Genomic DNA, 14,911 nt, shown 5'->3' with positions numbered 1-14,911 from the left:
CCATACCATTGGGCCCTCAATGAGTAACATACATCCCAATTCAGCTAGATACGCAGGCTTTAGCTCCACCTGAGATTATGGAACTCTGGGTGACAGGTGAAGGGGTCACTCATCACCTTGGTGAATGTCCTTGGTGAATGTCCACTGTGCCCAGTGGGGCTTCTTGAGAGACTTAGCCTTTAGCAACATGGCATCCTAGTCACTCAGCCCAGACCATAACTGCCCCTTGAGGTTACCAGGGTCCAACATCAATGCCCCTGCTAAAGCTGCCAAAGTGCCGTATGGCAATCGCTGCAACAATGTTTCCTGGTGCTCAGCTCAACATTCGCAACTATAGCTAAGCCAACATCCCATGATGGTCAGCCAATGCTTTGAGGAATACAGACTCCCACTGTCATGCTTGAACAAGAGGTCTGCCATCACAGCAATGTCCAGGGAAGCAGCTGCCTCCAACCAGTGTCCGAGCCAGGTGATGCCTCCAGACCCCCAAGTGGATCACTTCCATCTCTTATAGCATGCCATTCCATCTCCCGCATGGCGCCATGCTCTGTAACCAGCATCAGGCATCCCCGTTGACTGCCGCCCTGAAAGAAACCAAAAGGTTGTTACTGAAAAACAGTTACATGGGCACCCTCACACGCTGATTGACACCGGCCACGGTCCCATGCTGTCCCTGGGCTGGCCGCCCTCAGCCAATACTCCGCTCTGCATATTGCATGCCCTGCAGGAGCTGTAGACATGTTGCCCCTAAGCACCGAGTACCAGAACCCTATTAGGCTCTAGGCCTTACAGGTTGTGATCTATAGGAAAACATTCTACTGCATGCCCTGCCAAAGCCCTGAGTACTGTGCCACCTGACCTGGGCAGACCTCCCTTGGCCAGTGCCCTGCTCTGCATCTACTGCATGCCTTGCCAAAGCCCTGGACATGTTCCCCTTGAGCACTGAAGCTCAGCCCCCTTTGGTTCCCTAAGTCCTACAGGTTGCAGTCCTTGGTGACATTGTGAACCACCACTGATGTACATACACCTTCTGTGGAGGCAGACTTTTCATTTCCTTTTAAATTGTATGTTGTTTATTCCCTAGTAGAAATTTTGTGGAAGGACTTCAGCCAGGCTTTCTTGATAGCCCTGGAAGGGTTTCCCAAATGTGCGGGAGTTAATTTTGAATATATTTTTAAAATGTATTAAATATTTATCAGATGATATGACTATATATGCTGTTGACCTGTTCTCTCCTTCCAAAATAGCCAGTGGTGGGCCTGAAGGGGTTGGGAAGGGGCCCCAGGTAGGCATGTACACAGCTTTGCTTCTCAGCCATATTCTGCATTTCAACACAAATGTGGTACTGATACTGCAAAGCAGCCATCACTGTGTGGTGGACGTTTTTTCTTTCTGGCCTTCCCACACAAATGCTTTGCAGGCAAAATTATATCATCAGGAGTGATTGGAAGCCATTAGTATGTTCAGAGCTGCTAGTGCCTGTATGAATGTCTCTTCTTCTATAAGTGTTTATTTTTCTAATTGGCATATAAGTGTCAAAAGTTATGTCTTCTTGCTCCAGAAGCAAATAAGAATACAAGAGGCTAAAATTATAGAAGAAAAGGCAGCTAAGATAAAAGAATGGGTGACTGTCAAGCTCCAAGAGGTAAGTCTCTGCTGTTATTTAAATTTGTAAAAATACATGAGCAGTTGAAATTATTCAAAAAGCTGAAGTGTAAATAGACTATAAATTAAATATTTAGGTAGTAACTCCTTTGGTAGACTGGCAAATGTACTTGAGCAAGGTTTTCTTAAGCATAATGGAACTCAAAACAGTGCATAGGTAAGAACTTCTAAAAAGGAAATGTTCCTAAGCAGAGTTATGTCATAAAAGGGTCCATTTGTTTGTGTCTTGTGGCCATTCCTTGCATCCCCAGGGAATTGCTGATTGCCACTGGGATGGTAGGTGAATTCCCTCCAGGCCAGGCTGGATTCTGGAGATTTTTGGTTGGGGGGGGGATCACTTGGGCATGAAATTAGGGTCACTGTGGGTAGGCAGGTAGTTGTGAATTTCTGCATTGTTTAGGGGGTTGGACTAGATGACCCTGGAGACCCCTTACAACTCTTATGATTCTATGAAGTCATAGAGTTTAGAAACTAGAAAAAATGGTTTAGCACTAGAAAAATGAAAGGTAAGTATATTTGTAAAATAAAGATAGTGGTGGTATAAGCAACTTGAAGATTTAAAAAGCAAAATTACATTTCAGTTCTCTTAATTTTTTATTTGGTTATGCATTTGTTAATCTGTCCAACATAAATTTTGCTTTATACCAAAGTCATACCTTTCGTCTGTCAAGGTCAGTCATAACTTTGGTCTACCAAGGTCAGTATTTACTCTGACAGGGATCTTTTCCCCAGTTATATTGAAATCAAAAAGGATGTGTGGGGAAACTGAGGAAGTTAAATAGATAAGAAAATCATATCACCTTCATTTAGCTTCAAGCCAGAGTAAGTTTTTAGAATATCCTAGAGAATAGCTTCCCAGTTTCTTAGACCTGCCCAGGTTATAGGATTTTGCTATAGTTCATAGAAGATCTATCCAACTACTATGTTGCCGGTTCAGAAACATACTAGAATCAATATTCCCATTCATGATCAAGATGATGACTGATCTTGCAGTGGAGATTGATCTGAAGGTGTGAATCCAGCAGGTAAATGAGTGTTATTGTTGGATTTCTTAAAGGCCTCAGGATGATACTGTCTGCTCTTGCTGCTATTTTGGAACCCAGAGAGGAAGGGGGAAAGCATTTTCTATGTCTGCCTCATGCTTTTGAACTTTCCTTCATGAGACCTGACAGAGAATACTATCTAACAAGGCTTGGTTTTCTTTTAGCTTACAAAATCTATCAATTCTAAATTACATAATGGAGAACACATTACAAGGTAGTACTACTCAGTCATTCATAGCATGGTTAAGCACCTAAAGCTGCTTTGTACTGAATCATACTTTGGTATGTCAAGGGCCCATTATGCACAGCCGCTGAAACGGCGATTTTGGGTCACATGGAAAACGCGGAGGGGGAAGACCCGACGCACACTGGTTGTGCACGGGGCGGGGCGCGATGGCGGCAAAACCCAGAGTAATGATTATGCACGCGACGATCTCGGCGCCACTTCTGGTTGCGCCCCAGTCACCCAGAAGCTGCGCTTCCTTTCGCGTTTCGCTGATGCGGCTTTTTCGGCGGCATGCATCGAAGCTGCGGCCACTTGCAGCCGGCACCGTGCGTTATCGGTGATTTTAGTCGCCGCCATTCCACCCCGAATGTGCGCTAAAACCCCCGTGCATAATGGGTCTATGTCAGTATTTACTCTAATGGGAAGCATTTCACTGGGATCTCAAGAAGCCCATAGTCGCTGCTGGATACTTTTAGTTGGAGTTGCTGGGACTATGGACTGCAACATTTTGCATGCAAAACAGGAGCACTACCACTTAACTACAACCCCACAACCCTAGGGTTTATTGCTTTTGTGGTTTTAATGGCAGCTTCCCTTTTCAGTAATACATGTAGGGCAGCAATGTTTTCAAAGTCATAGTAAGAACTTGGAAGTATTTTTCACCCAGCCTTGTTAATGATGAAACAATTTGGCACTGTTGCTAGGGGCCTTCTTTTAATTTGTTTAAAATACTTATCTTCCACCTTTCAACAATGCCTTCAGTCATATCTGGTGCATAGTATTTGTTATTTTATGAAACTATAAATCATTAAAAATAAAAAAAATCCTTAGACAAATTAAGTGCTGGAAATTTTTTCACTTCACCTTTGTCTTTCTAGCCCATGTAGATTAACTCTGAGATTTTGGAGATTAACAGTTTGCTGCTCTTGGGGGGATGGCCTTCGACTCTATGCCCCAAATGTTTTATTCCAGCATTGCTTTATTACATTTATAGTGTGGAGAATCTTACAGTTCTACAAAACTGAGTGGTCTTCCCATTATTATCCTGTTGTGCCTGTAACCAAGAGGAGTTGGGACTGCACAGGCAAGGAAGAGCTCCCTTTTTAAAATTGAAAATGAAATAGCACTAAAAGTTTCTTGAGTTCATGATCTTGTTGTTGAGGTCAGCACCTGGTGTTCTAAGCAACATTAAACTCAGCCATAACAAAGATTAACAACAAATATAGTTTGACGTACTGTCTCATTTGTGTATCTTGTATATGATGAAAAAAATTGCAACATTATTTTAGATATCAAATTTTAAATGTTTAACTCAAAGGAGTAATTTGTATATATGCTTTCAGCTAGAAGTAGAAAATCACAACCTTCGCATAATCGATCAGAATCAAACTGAAGAGATTAGGATGTTACAGACTAAATTGCAAGGTTAGTAATGAAGATACTGTGAAAACAGATCAAGTAATTTTATTCTGTGTTGATGTTTCTTTAGAAGAGAATCAGACACTGGATTTTATATTGTGCTAGAGGTTAGGGTTAGGGTTAGGGAATTGCTAATCGCCACTGAAGAAGAAAAAGAAGAGTTGGTTCTTATATGCCACTTTTCTTTACCCAAAGGCGACTCAAAGCGACTTACATTCACCTTCTTTTTCCTCTCCCACAATAGACACACTGTGAGATAGGTGAGATTGAGAGAGCCCTGATATTACTGCTCGGTCAGGATAGCTTTATCAGTGCTGTGGTGAGCCCAAGGTCCCCCAGCTGGTTGTATATGGGGGAGCGGGGAATCAAACCCGGCTTGCCAGGTTAGAAGTCCATACTCCTAACCATTACACTAAGCTGGCTCTCACACACAGATCCCACACACATGTTTGAAAACAGGGATGGTAGGTGAATTTCCTCCCGGCCAGGCTGGATTCTGGAGTCTTTTGGTGGAGGTATCACTTGGGCATGAAATCTGGGTCATTGAGGATGGACAGATAGTTGTGAGTTCCTGCATTGTGCAGGACCCTGGAGGTCACTTCCAACTTTATGATTCTGTGTGTGTTAATTTATTGCTATTTATTTGTGACTTTAAACTCAACTTCATTGGGATTTTTAAAATGAATGACTATGAATTTCAATGTTCCCTTTCTTGGAGACTCATGCAAAAGTCAAAATCTCAAATTCACATACAACTTTAATTTATGAACCATGCCATCCAATGTATGAGGGAGTACAAGCCCAGTAAACTGGTTTTTAGGGGTTTTTTGCTGTCAAGTTGCAATTGATTTAGGGTTTTCAAGGCAAGAGACAGTCAGAGAAGGTTTGCCATTCCCTGCCTCTGCATAGCAACCTTGGAATTCATTGGTAGTCTCCCATTTAAATATTAACCAGGGCCAACACTGCTTAGCTTCTGAGATCTGTGGATATCAGGTTGTGCTGGACTATCCAGGTCAGGGCCTGGTAAGCTCTGGTCATAGCTAAATTTTATTTTTGCCGATGCCTGCTTTCAAACATTTGTGTGGGGTGTGCGTGTGTGCGATGGTTGAGCTTAAGGTCTTGTATAGTATCAACAGGCAAGTGAAAACTCAATCAAATTAGGTACATAATATCAGAGTCCTTATTTTTATAAGAACTTAAAAAGTAAGCAGTCTGTTTAGTATGTAATACCAGAAAACATTATGCCTCTTTTTCTGAATTGTATCTACACAGACCTTCAGGGACAGAAATCTGTTCCTTCAACACAAAAACCTGGAGAGGGCCAAAGGCTGAGCAGCCTGACCTTTGGATGCTTCTTAAACAGAGCAAGAAGTACTCAACAAGTCTCTAAGCCTGAAGATACAAGCTGTTCTTCATCAAAGCAAGCAGAATTTAGTGACAGCACATGCACAATAGGTATTTTGAGAAAAAATATTGTGACCTGCAATGCAATCCTAAACATAGCTATGTGGAAGAAATTCCCACTGTACTTTTACTTGTTCTCATACACTCTATGATGAACCACATCTTGCAGTTAATTCAGTTGTAAGGGATTTTGCTCTGCTTTTAATTTAATGTCCAGGTATATTTGCATAGGGTAAAAATTAAACTCTGAGGTTCAGTGTCTTAGCTTCTTAGTTAAGTACCATTTCTTAACCACTGCCAATGACTTATCTTTAATTACATCTGGGAAATTGATCTAAAAAAGAGAGGAATTGTTAGAACCTTTTAGATCTACTTTCATAAGTCTGACACAGCTTAATTTTCCCTATTGATAAAGGTATTTTTAATTAAAAAATTGAAATGTGAGAATTATTCCTGCCTGTAAACAAGCAAAGTTAAAAGTCAAATCTGCTTGCTTCTTATCTTACTTTTAATCTAAAATTTGATTCAGTGCCCTGCCAACTGTAATCAGAGCCCTGTGGGACCTCGGACAATTCTGCAGGGCTTGCAAAACAGAGCTATTCTGCAAGGTATAAAAACATCTCATTCACTGGCCTCTGTCAGAATTCACCAGCCAACTTAAATGGCCATTTTTATGATTCCACTTCCGCTTTCCATGATAGCAAGAGCAGGCAATTAAGCTAACTCTTGTTTTAATAGTTATAATTTAAATTATTTCAAATGTCTACTTTACAATTTAATGTTTTTACCTCTACTGCAGTCCACCCTGAGATATTATTATAAAATTATAACTTTAATATAATATGTATTTATATTTTATAAGCATGTTATAACAGTAATAACAACAACAATAATAATAATTGGAAATAATAATAATAATTATTGATAATAATATAATAATTGACCAGTATTGCTGGAAGGCTCTGTGTATTGACAAATATGTGAGATATTGTCAGGCAGCCAATCACCTTTCTCCTTGTTTTAAAGGGACCGTGATGCAAGCATTCTTTTCAAGTAAAACTTCTCCATTTCTCCATTTCTATGCCTATGCATCTGATCATAGATGCACAGTGCTTATTTTAATGCACCCCATTTGGAATAATGAGCCTTGAAGCTTAAGAAAAGTAATTTTGCTGTTACATTGTGCTGCCTTCATTTAAAATAACTTTCCAAGCATATTATCTGTTGCTTTCTAGAGAAAGAAATTCAGGAAACATCCCTTGCTGGTCAGCTGTATGGAAGTAACAGAAGCTTGAAACCGCTACAGCAACAAAGCTCTTTTGGCTCTGAACAAAGACAAACAGTAAAATCAAAAGATCATGATAGCAGTATATCCAAGAACTCTTGCATTACAGTAAGTGACTGGAGTTCTGATGAGGAGGAAGGAGGTAAAGGAAGACCCAAATCCAGGTGTGTATCTACCCTTTCAAGTCACACATCTGAAGAAGGAACTGGCTACAGCCGAATTGGAAGTGAAATGTATTTGACAGCATCAGATGACAGCAGTTCTTTGTTGGAAGAAGAGAGCTTTGGAGCTCAGGGCAACAAACAAAAAAAACTATATTCATGGCAACAGGGGTGCCCATGGAAAAACCAGCATAATCTAATTGGAAAAAGCAGCATGGAATCCTTCGGTGAAAAGAAAGTCCATGATAATTTTTCGGATGAGCTGAATAAGAGATTTCAGTCCCAGAGGCTAGATTATTCTTCATCCTCTAGTGAGGCAAATACTCCAAGTCCAATTTTAACTCCTGCTCTAGCACCAAAGCATCCAGCACTGATTCTGGCAGCAGGCTCTCAGTCTGGTAAACAGTTGAATTCTCCATCTAGTCTGCCACCACCAAAGCTGAGGACTCCCAGTGTCTTTACGATAAGTGCAGCATTGGCAAAAAAGCATTTTAGTCAGCCTTCTCTGTGTTCAGACAAAATGTTTGGCAGAAACAGAAATGCTATAAGTATGATACGTCCTTTTAAACCTCAGGAAACAGACATAGATCAGGTGGATGGGGAAGGTTCAGATGTTTTTGAGAAAATGGAGATTAGCTGCAGTGCTGAATTGTTTACTTATGATACCTGTGATACTCAGTGTGCAGAAGCCTTGGACTCTGGTGATACAAGGAACACTACTAGCAGTAAACCACCTACTCCTCCACTGCATCGATTCCCCTCCTGGGTAAATGCTATTATACATAATGACCTTCTAATTGATCCAAGGAACACTGTGTTTGAGTAGTGTTGCTCTGTATTCTTAGTGTTTGGGGGCAACAGTGGGAGGGCTTCAGGAGTACTGGCCCCATTGGTGGACCTGCTGATGGAACCTGGGTTTTGGCTACTATATAACACAGAGTGTTGGACTAGATTGGCTATTGGCCTGATACAACATGGCTCCTCCTACGTTCATTAGTAATATCAGCTTGGAAGGGAGTGAATTTTGCAGATAAAAGTATTCAAGAGGAAAGAGATCACTAACTATCCCTATGCCTCCTTTAAATTTCAGATCTGAGAGCACCATTTTGTTAAAAAAAGTAGACAAAATAATCCTTAAAGTTGGAATGACATATTTCCTTTGTGAATTGGTGTAAATTTATTCGAATCAGCTTTGCATTTTCATTATATTTGTTCATAGCAGGGATGGCTATTGTAAACGTTAAGATTAGGGATATGCATTTGGCTAATACTAAGCCAAAAAAAATCTGAAAAATGCCAAATAATTGAATTTTTTTGAGACCACTGGATAGATGAAGTTAGAAGGTGTTTAAAGACATTGCAGTCCTTTTACATGCCATCATGGTGAACCTGTGGCTTGGAAAAGAGATTTAAAGGGACTTAAAAAAAAGACTATATGCATCTAATAGATTTTGGGGACAAAATTGCCAGATCTTGTCCAATTGAGAAATGGCTTTACCTTCTTTTAAAGCAGTCATTCTAATAGCCATGAAAATGTCCTTGCATTTCACAATCCATTCTGCCATGGTAGGAGAAAATCTTCCCCCCAATACCAATTTAGATGTCAAAATACATGAAAACAAATAAGGTAAATGGGATTTCAGAAGATCTGTGGTTGATCTACCACATTTGAAATTGTCTTTAATGGAACTGTCAAGTTTGTTTTTTTCATAATGAGGCATAATCAGACATGTGACTTGTAAGAGGCCAGGCAAAATCTATATAAAACAAGGAAAGAGTCTGGGGAAAACAAGGATACTGAGAATGTGGTATGGAATTCTACTTAACCCACTTCTTTAGTCACAACTTTGATATCGCTTTTACTTTTTGTGGGGTTATGTTGATACAGACAGCAATAATTCTCTTTGTTCACATCTAGAACCAAACTACACATAATGATAGACATGTGTCCAATCCATGGCTGTTGGCGCCATTTTAGAGGAAAATTTAGGCATTTAGAAATTACCAAAAGGGCTCTCTCTCAAAATGCTGAAACAATCTCCTATGGCAGTTCTGGCACTTGAAAGGGGCGGGGCACAAAGGTGAGGCAAGATTGCCTGGTTCTGTCACAGCATTTGATTGGGTCCTTGTGGCTATTTTTTTATTGCTAAATTTTCCTTTATAACGTAACTAGTAATCAAGCCCGCTGTAAGAAAAATACAGCGGGCGCTAGGTAAGGGAGTCCCCGGCAATCACGCGCAGCGCGGCTGGTGGGGGCTTCCTTGGCCGGCGGCCTGACGTGGGCTGTGTTAAGATGTGTGAGTCGCTCAGATGTGCCCACCTAAAGTGAACAGGAAACTTAACACTGGAATTCCATATGATGCACAAGGAAACAAGATCTTGTTTCTAAAGTCTTTGTAGAAATTGTAAAAGCTGGATCCAAATAGCACTAATGATGAAAGAAACTAAAAACTGAAGTAACTGATTCCAGTAATTTACCTAAACAACTTAAAATACTAATAAAACATTATACACCTTCCATGAGGGGAAACCCCTCCACAAGTAAGCCATTATTAGATATCAGATGGTAACTTCAGCTCTTAAAAAACTGCAGATAATCATCACTTTGATAAGAAACAAAATATTCCTCACACCCATATGGTTTGGATATTACAAGCTGGATGAACAAATGTTGCAGTTTTATGTGTGATAAAATAGTCTTGTTGAGTATTCAGTTTAGATGTTAAGAGGCCAAACTTCCTATATGGCAGAAACTGCTCCAATCTTATTTTTTTTCCATAAAGGGAAAGACTGAAGGTAATACTGCAGTGATTCTAATATATTAAAGCTAAAAGAGCATTATCAGAAACAAGAATCCTTCAATATCTAATTGAGATGGGCAATATGAATTGTTTATGACTACATTCTACATATATACTTCTGCATGTTCCCCAGAATTTTTCCAGGGGTGCTTGTATCAGAATCTTCTTCTGTAGAACTAAGAAACTAGCTTTTAATGCCAGGGTTTGAATTGGAAGAAACTATGAAAGAGGGTATGCTACTAACGCACAAATTTGCTTATTTCCTTTCAGCTTCCCTTTTTTAAACATTTCACAGGATCCTTATACACATGTCGTAAACAAACTTACTTTAAAAAGAATTCCATTGCCTTTATGTAGAAGATTTAAGGCACATTTGAAAGAAAGACATGATATAAATGAAACAAAATAAATGGACTCTTATAGTGACACTAAGTAAAACAAAACTATGATAACACTAAGTAAAACAAAAGAAGAAATGTTTAACATATAAAAGGTTAATTGCAACTTGATGGCAGTATAATAAATAATTCTTCTAATGGAAAGCACTGCCATGATTAACGAGGTGATGGGTATGATTATTAAATGCCGTCAGACAGTACTATAATATGTGATTTAGTAAAGTGGTAATGACAGAAATTGTTTCAGTAAGGATGAAACCAGGTTGTATGTTGCTACAGTGATATATATATAAAATGTCTAGACAAATTGCTTTATAAGTGGCTACAACAGCCAGGGGAACTTGACATCCGCTTTAGGCTTTACCTGTCTTAAAATTTCATTTTTATTATAAAAAGAAGCCTTTTCCCTATTCATTCTGTTTGAGCTGAGCAGTAATCAGTTGTTAATGCATCGTGCTTAAAGTAATTCTTGATGGAAAGAATAATGAAATGTATTTAAAAAGAAAAAAACCTTTATTTTTATGCCAGGAAAGCAGAATCTATGCCGTAGCTAAGTCAGGTCTACGTTTTTCAGAGGCCTTCAGTGCTGACTCCAATAAAAGTAAGTCTATTAAATAAAACTGTCATTACACCCATAATCCTAAATTAACTCAGCAGGGAGTTAAATCCCTTTGTGATAATCAGGCTAGGGTTAGACAACTACTTGCTGTTTTTTAAGAAATATTTCCAAAAAGTATAAAGCATAGTGATTATGGAAGGATGGAAGACTGTTCTGTTGATGATCACTATTTCTTATAAGTTATCTTCACTTCAGCCATGACGAACCACGCTTTGATTAAACTCCCTTTCTGGATGAAGTGTGAATATCAGCTGCCCAAGAATGTAGCTGATGCTAAATTGGCATTCTGAATCACACTTTGTACCTGCCTTATGAACTGTAGATAGTACCAAGTTTAGTATGCTGTAGTATCTGAATGTAGTATTTAGTAATAGGCCCCTTTCATCCTCCTGCACACAAAGAAAGTAATGCAAAGCAACAGCATGCTCCAGCTGCATTTTGCTGTAGATGGAGGTTTCTCCTTCCCCCACTCCAGTTGCTAGCAATGACTTGCTAAGCGGGACTGAATCTCCAAGGAAATGTGAAAGACAGTAGGGTACAAGCTGTCATTTCAGCAAATGTTTTTGTTTAGTTTGCCAGCAATAGAAAGTGCTCCATGCAAAACAGTGATATGTCAGCAAACCATTTACAGCCTACATTCTATTTATTTATTTATTTATTTATTTATTTATTTATTTATTTATTTTATATATTTTTATATTTATATATATTTTATTTATATATTTTTATATATTTTTTATTTTTATTTTTATTTTTATTTTTATTTATATTTATATTTATATATACATACAGCACTTTCCCTATGGCCCAGGGTATATTACATGGAACATTTGGGGAAACATAGAACATCATATAATAAATAACAGTTCGAACAATAAATATAAGTTTAAAAGATTACTATAATTGTTTCATTGAACAATTTCAATAGAACAACCCCTAGGGAGGTCAGAATCCTTCAGATTCTGCAGGGCCTGCAAAGAGGAGCTCTTCCACCAGGCATTTGGTTGGGACCAGACATAACCAGCAGCGACCAAAGGGCCCCTACTTCCCCCTCAGAGTGGCAGAGTGTAGTGTCATTTTGAGGGTATAGGCAGAGAGATGCTCTTTCAGGTACACTGGGCCCATACCGTGTATGGCCTTGAAGGTAATTGCCAGAACTTTAAGACTAATCTGGAATTCAATCGGGAGCCAGTTGAGTTGCTAGATTACCAGCCGGATGTGGGATATCCATGGTGTATTTGTGAGGATCCTGGCCACAGCATTCTGAACCAATTGTAGTTTCCAGATTGAAGATAAGGGTAGGCCTGTGTAGAGCGACTTGCATAAATCCAGTCTAGAGGTGACCTTCACATGGATCACTGTGACTAGGTGTTCTGGTGCCAACAAGAGCACTTGTAGCTTGGCTTGGCACAGGTAGTGGAAGGCCTGCTGCTCTACTCTTGTGGCCTACGCCTTCATAGAAAGGGAGGGGCTGAGGATCACACTGGTCAATTTTGCCTTCAGACCACCCTTTTTGTCCCAGAAGACAGTGAGCAGGCAAATTACTTGACCAAAGTTTTTTTTTTTTATCTAAATGAAAATATAGGAAAGGATACTGTTTAGGAAATGCAGTGACATAGCTGAACAGAGTGTGAGATGGTATCTGATGATCCATAGCCCAGGGCTAGGGTTTCTTTGCCCATGCTTTCTCTCTTCTCTCACCTAGTGAGTAGTGGTGAGTGTACTGCACATGGTTTATCAGCATCTTTGTAATGCAGGGTAGCTTGAAACCCAGGCTTATCCTTGTAATGAAGAAAGCAGCAGAATTGCTAAACGAATTGGCCAGTATGTCTCCTAGGCTCTCCAGGGTTTCTGCAACTATCTGTTATATAAAGAAACCACAATTCATCATGGTATCTGAATACAGCTATATTCTTGACTTTTTCACTATTTCTGCTGACTTTTGGCATAGTTTTTGTTAAAATCGTTAATTTATTGAAAACTTTAAAACAAAGAAAACATAAAAGTGATTGTGGGTCCCTTCGTACTCTTACCTTTGTTGGATTTAAAATTTTATATTTACAAGAATAATTCTTTTGCAAAGACTTAATTTGTTTACTAGTTTTAATAAGTAAGAATAAATGTTACCCAGTATTTTCAGTAGTTATTTTGAAGAAATATTCTTTGTTTCAGATTCCGTGTCTTCAACTTCATATTCTCCATCAGGACTGTATACTTCATTAATTTACAAGAATGTGACTACACCAGTGTACACCACTCTTAAAGGGGTAACCTTTTGCTTATAAGCTGGCTTTTTGGGTAGGGAGGCTGTACTGTTAGGCTCTGCTTTCAACAACAAAAAAACATGGTGTTCATTTTTGTGGCCCATAATGTCACAAGATTTTTCAGAAAGGTTTTTTTGGGAGGGGAAAGCAACTATTTCTGCTTAAGAAGTGTTGCAAGTGGGTGTCTTCTGAGGTCTCAGGCTATTAAAATTGTATGAAAATTTTATATTGTATGTAAAATTGTATGTAAATACAGGATGCTGTCTTCAGATGTACATTTTATCATTGCCAGAAGCTTTGCCTTGTTTTATTTTCATCTAATCACAGTTTTAGTTATTGTTAGGCACCCTTTTGTAGTGTGAAGAGACTTTGTTTAGTATTTTCATTTTTCTATTAAAGAGGCATGGTTTTCTAGTCATGCATTCAAAATGTAAAGCCTAAACGTATTAGTAACACCAAATGTAGTAGAACCATAAACACTGGGTGAAAGAATATGAATGCAAAGAGCAGTACTTTATCTTCTGCTACCTCAAAAGAGATTATTTTTATTACGTTTTAGAGAAGTGATGTGGCTGGCTCACCAGAAACAATTGAGCCAGCAAACATTTCCATTCCACAAGTGTACATAGCAGAGCTGCATTTGGCCCTTCCTCTTTCATATTGATTTTTGAAAGCATTTGTGTGAATGTCCTTGGTATATATATATGTCATAAATTGTATTTTGGAGTATTTAGGAGACCGGTGTTTTTAATTGGTTAGCATGTGTGTCCTCAAACAATTAAGCATAGTTAAACATTAGCTAAACATAGCTAAAATTAAACAGAGAACAAATCACCAGTTTCTTATACAACCATATAGCTTGCATATCATTTGTGTAGGTCCTTAGAGTACTGGCCTTCTAAATGTAACTATTATAGCAAACATTTTAGATATTGTTTCTGGCTGCCATGGTGATAACAGAATTTTAATAATTAGAAAACTACCTAACTTTTCATGGGTAAGATTTATACAAGGAAAAATAATTTGTTATTTTCTTTAGAAAGCAACACAAATCAGCAACAACCCATTCTTAGATGACTCCTCTGGATCTGATGAAGAAGACAGTTCCCAAACTAGTTCACGGACCTCAGAATCAGATTCTCGAAGTAGAAGTGGCCCTGGTAGCCCCAGGGCAATGAAACGAGGTGTGCACAAATCACGTAATCATTAAAGTTTCAATAAGGATGCAAACTGACAAAATAGTGTTTTCTTTTAAAACAGTATCTTACTATAGCAATCCAAAGAAGATCGACTAAGTAGTAAGTCACGTGTTATTCAACAGGACTTGCTCTCAGAACAGTTTTCCCCTGTGAAATTCAGTTCTGCTTCCCTCTGATTTAAAACTTACTAGTCTTCACATTCTCTTAAACAATTTGCAGATATGGTCTTTGCTCTAAAGTATATCTTTTTAGCTTCCTGAGGACTCCTAGCTAATATTAATGATTGAGGTTTGCAAGACAATGATCAGTATTCTAAGACCATCCATGAATCTGCCTTTTGAGGCATACTCTCTAAAAATCTAATTATGAATGAAACCAGGGCCATCATCCATCTGTGCCACTCAGGAAATCAGTCATCCCAACCAGA

At 38.8% G+C, this 14,911-nt stretch overlaps 1 protein-coding gene across 3 annotated transcripts in view; it reads left to right on the top strand.

Annotated features, from left to right (window-relative positions):
* The window catches only part of PLEKHH2 (pleckstrin homology, MyTH4 and FERM domain containing H2), a 76,272-nt gene that overhangs the window by 22,864 nt on the left and 38,497 nt on the right, over positions 1 to 14,911 (top strand). For all 3 annotated transcript variants that reach the window (XM_077337552.1, XM_077337560.1, XM_077337545.1), the window contains exons 5-11: positions 1,562 to 1,645; positions 4,278 to 4,359; positions 5,626 to 5,808; positions 6,993 to 7,969; positions 10,931 to 11,003; positions 13,194 to 13,288; positions 14,325 to 14,469. In XM_077337552.1, coding sequence (XP_077193667.1) covers positions 1,562 to 1,645; positions 4,278 to 4,359; positions 5,626 to 5,808; positions 6,993 to 7,969; positions 10,931 to 11,003; positions 13,194 to 13,288; positions 14,325 to 14,469 — 1,639 coding nt within the window. The remainder of the gene's footprint in view (positions 1 to 1,561; positions 1,646 to 4,277; positions 4,360 to 5,625; positions 5,809 to 6,992; positions 7,970 to 10,930; positions 11,004 to 13,193; positions 13,289 to 14,324; positions 14,470 to 14,911) is intronic.

This window comes from Paroedura picta, chromosome 1 (genome assembly GCF_049243985.1).
Source record: "Paroedura picta isolate Pp20150507F chromosome 1, Ppicta_v3.0, whole genome shotgun sequence".
NCBI classification, from domain to species: Eukaryota; Metazoa; Chordata; class Lepidosauria; order Squamata; family Gekkonidae; genus Paroedura; species Paroedura picta.
This window is presented reverse-complemented; position numbering and strand designations above follow the sequence as displayed.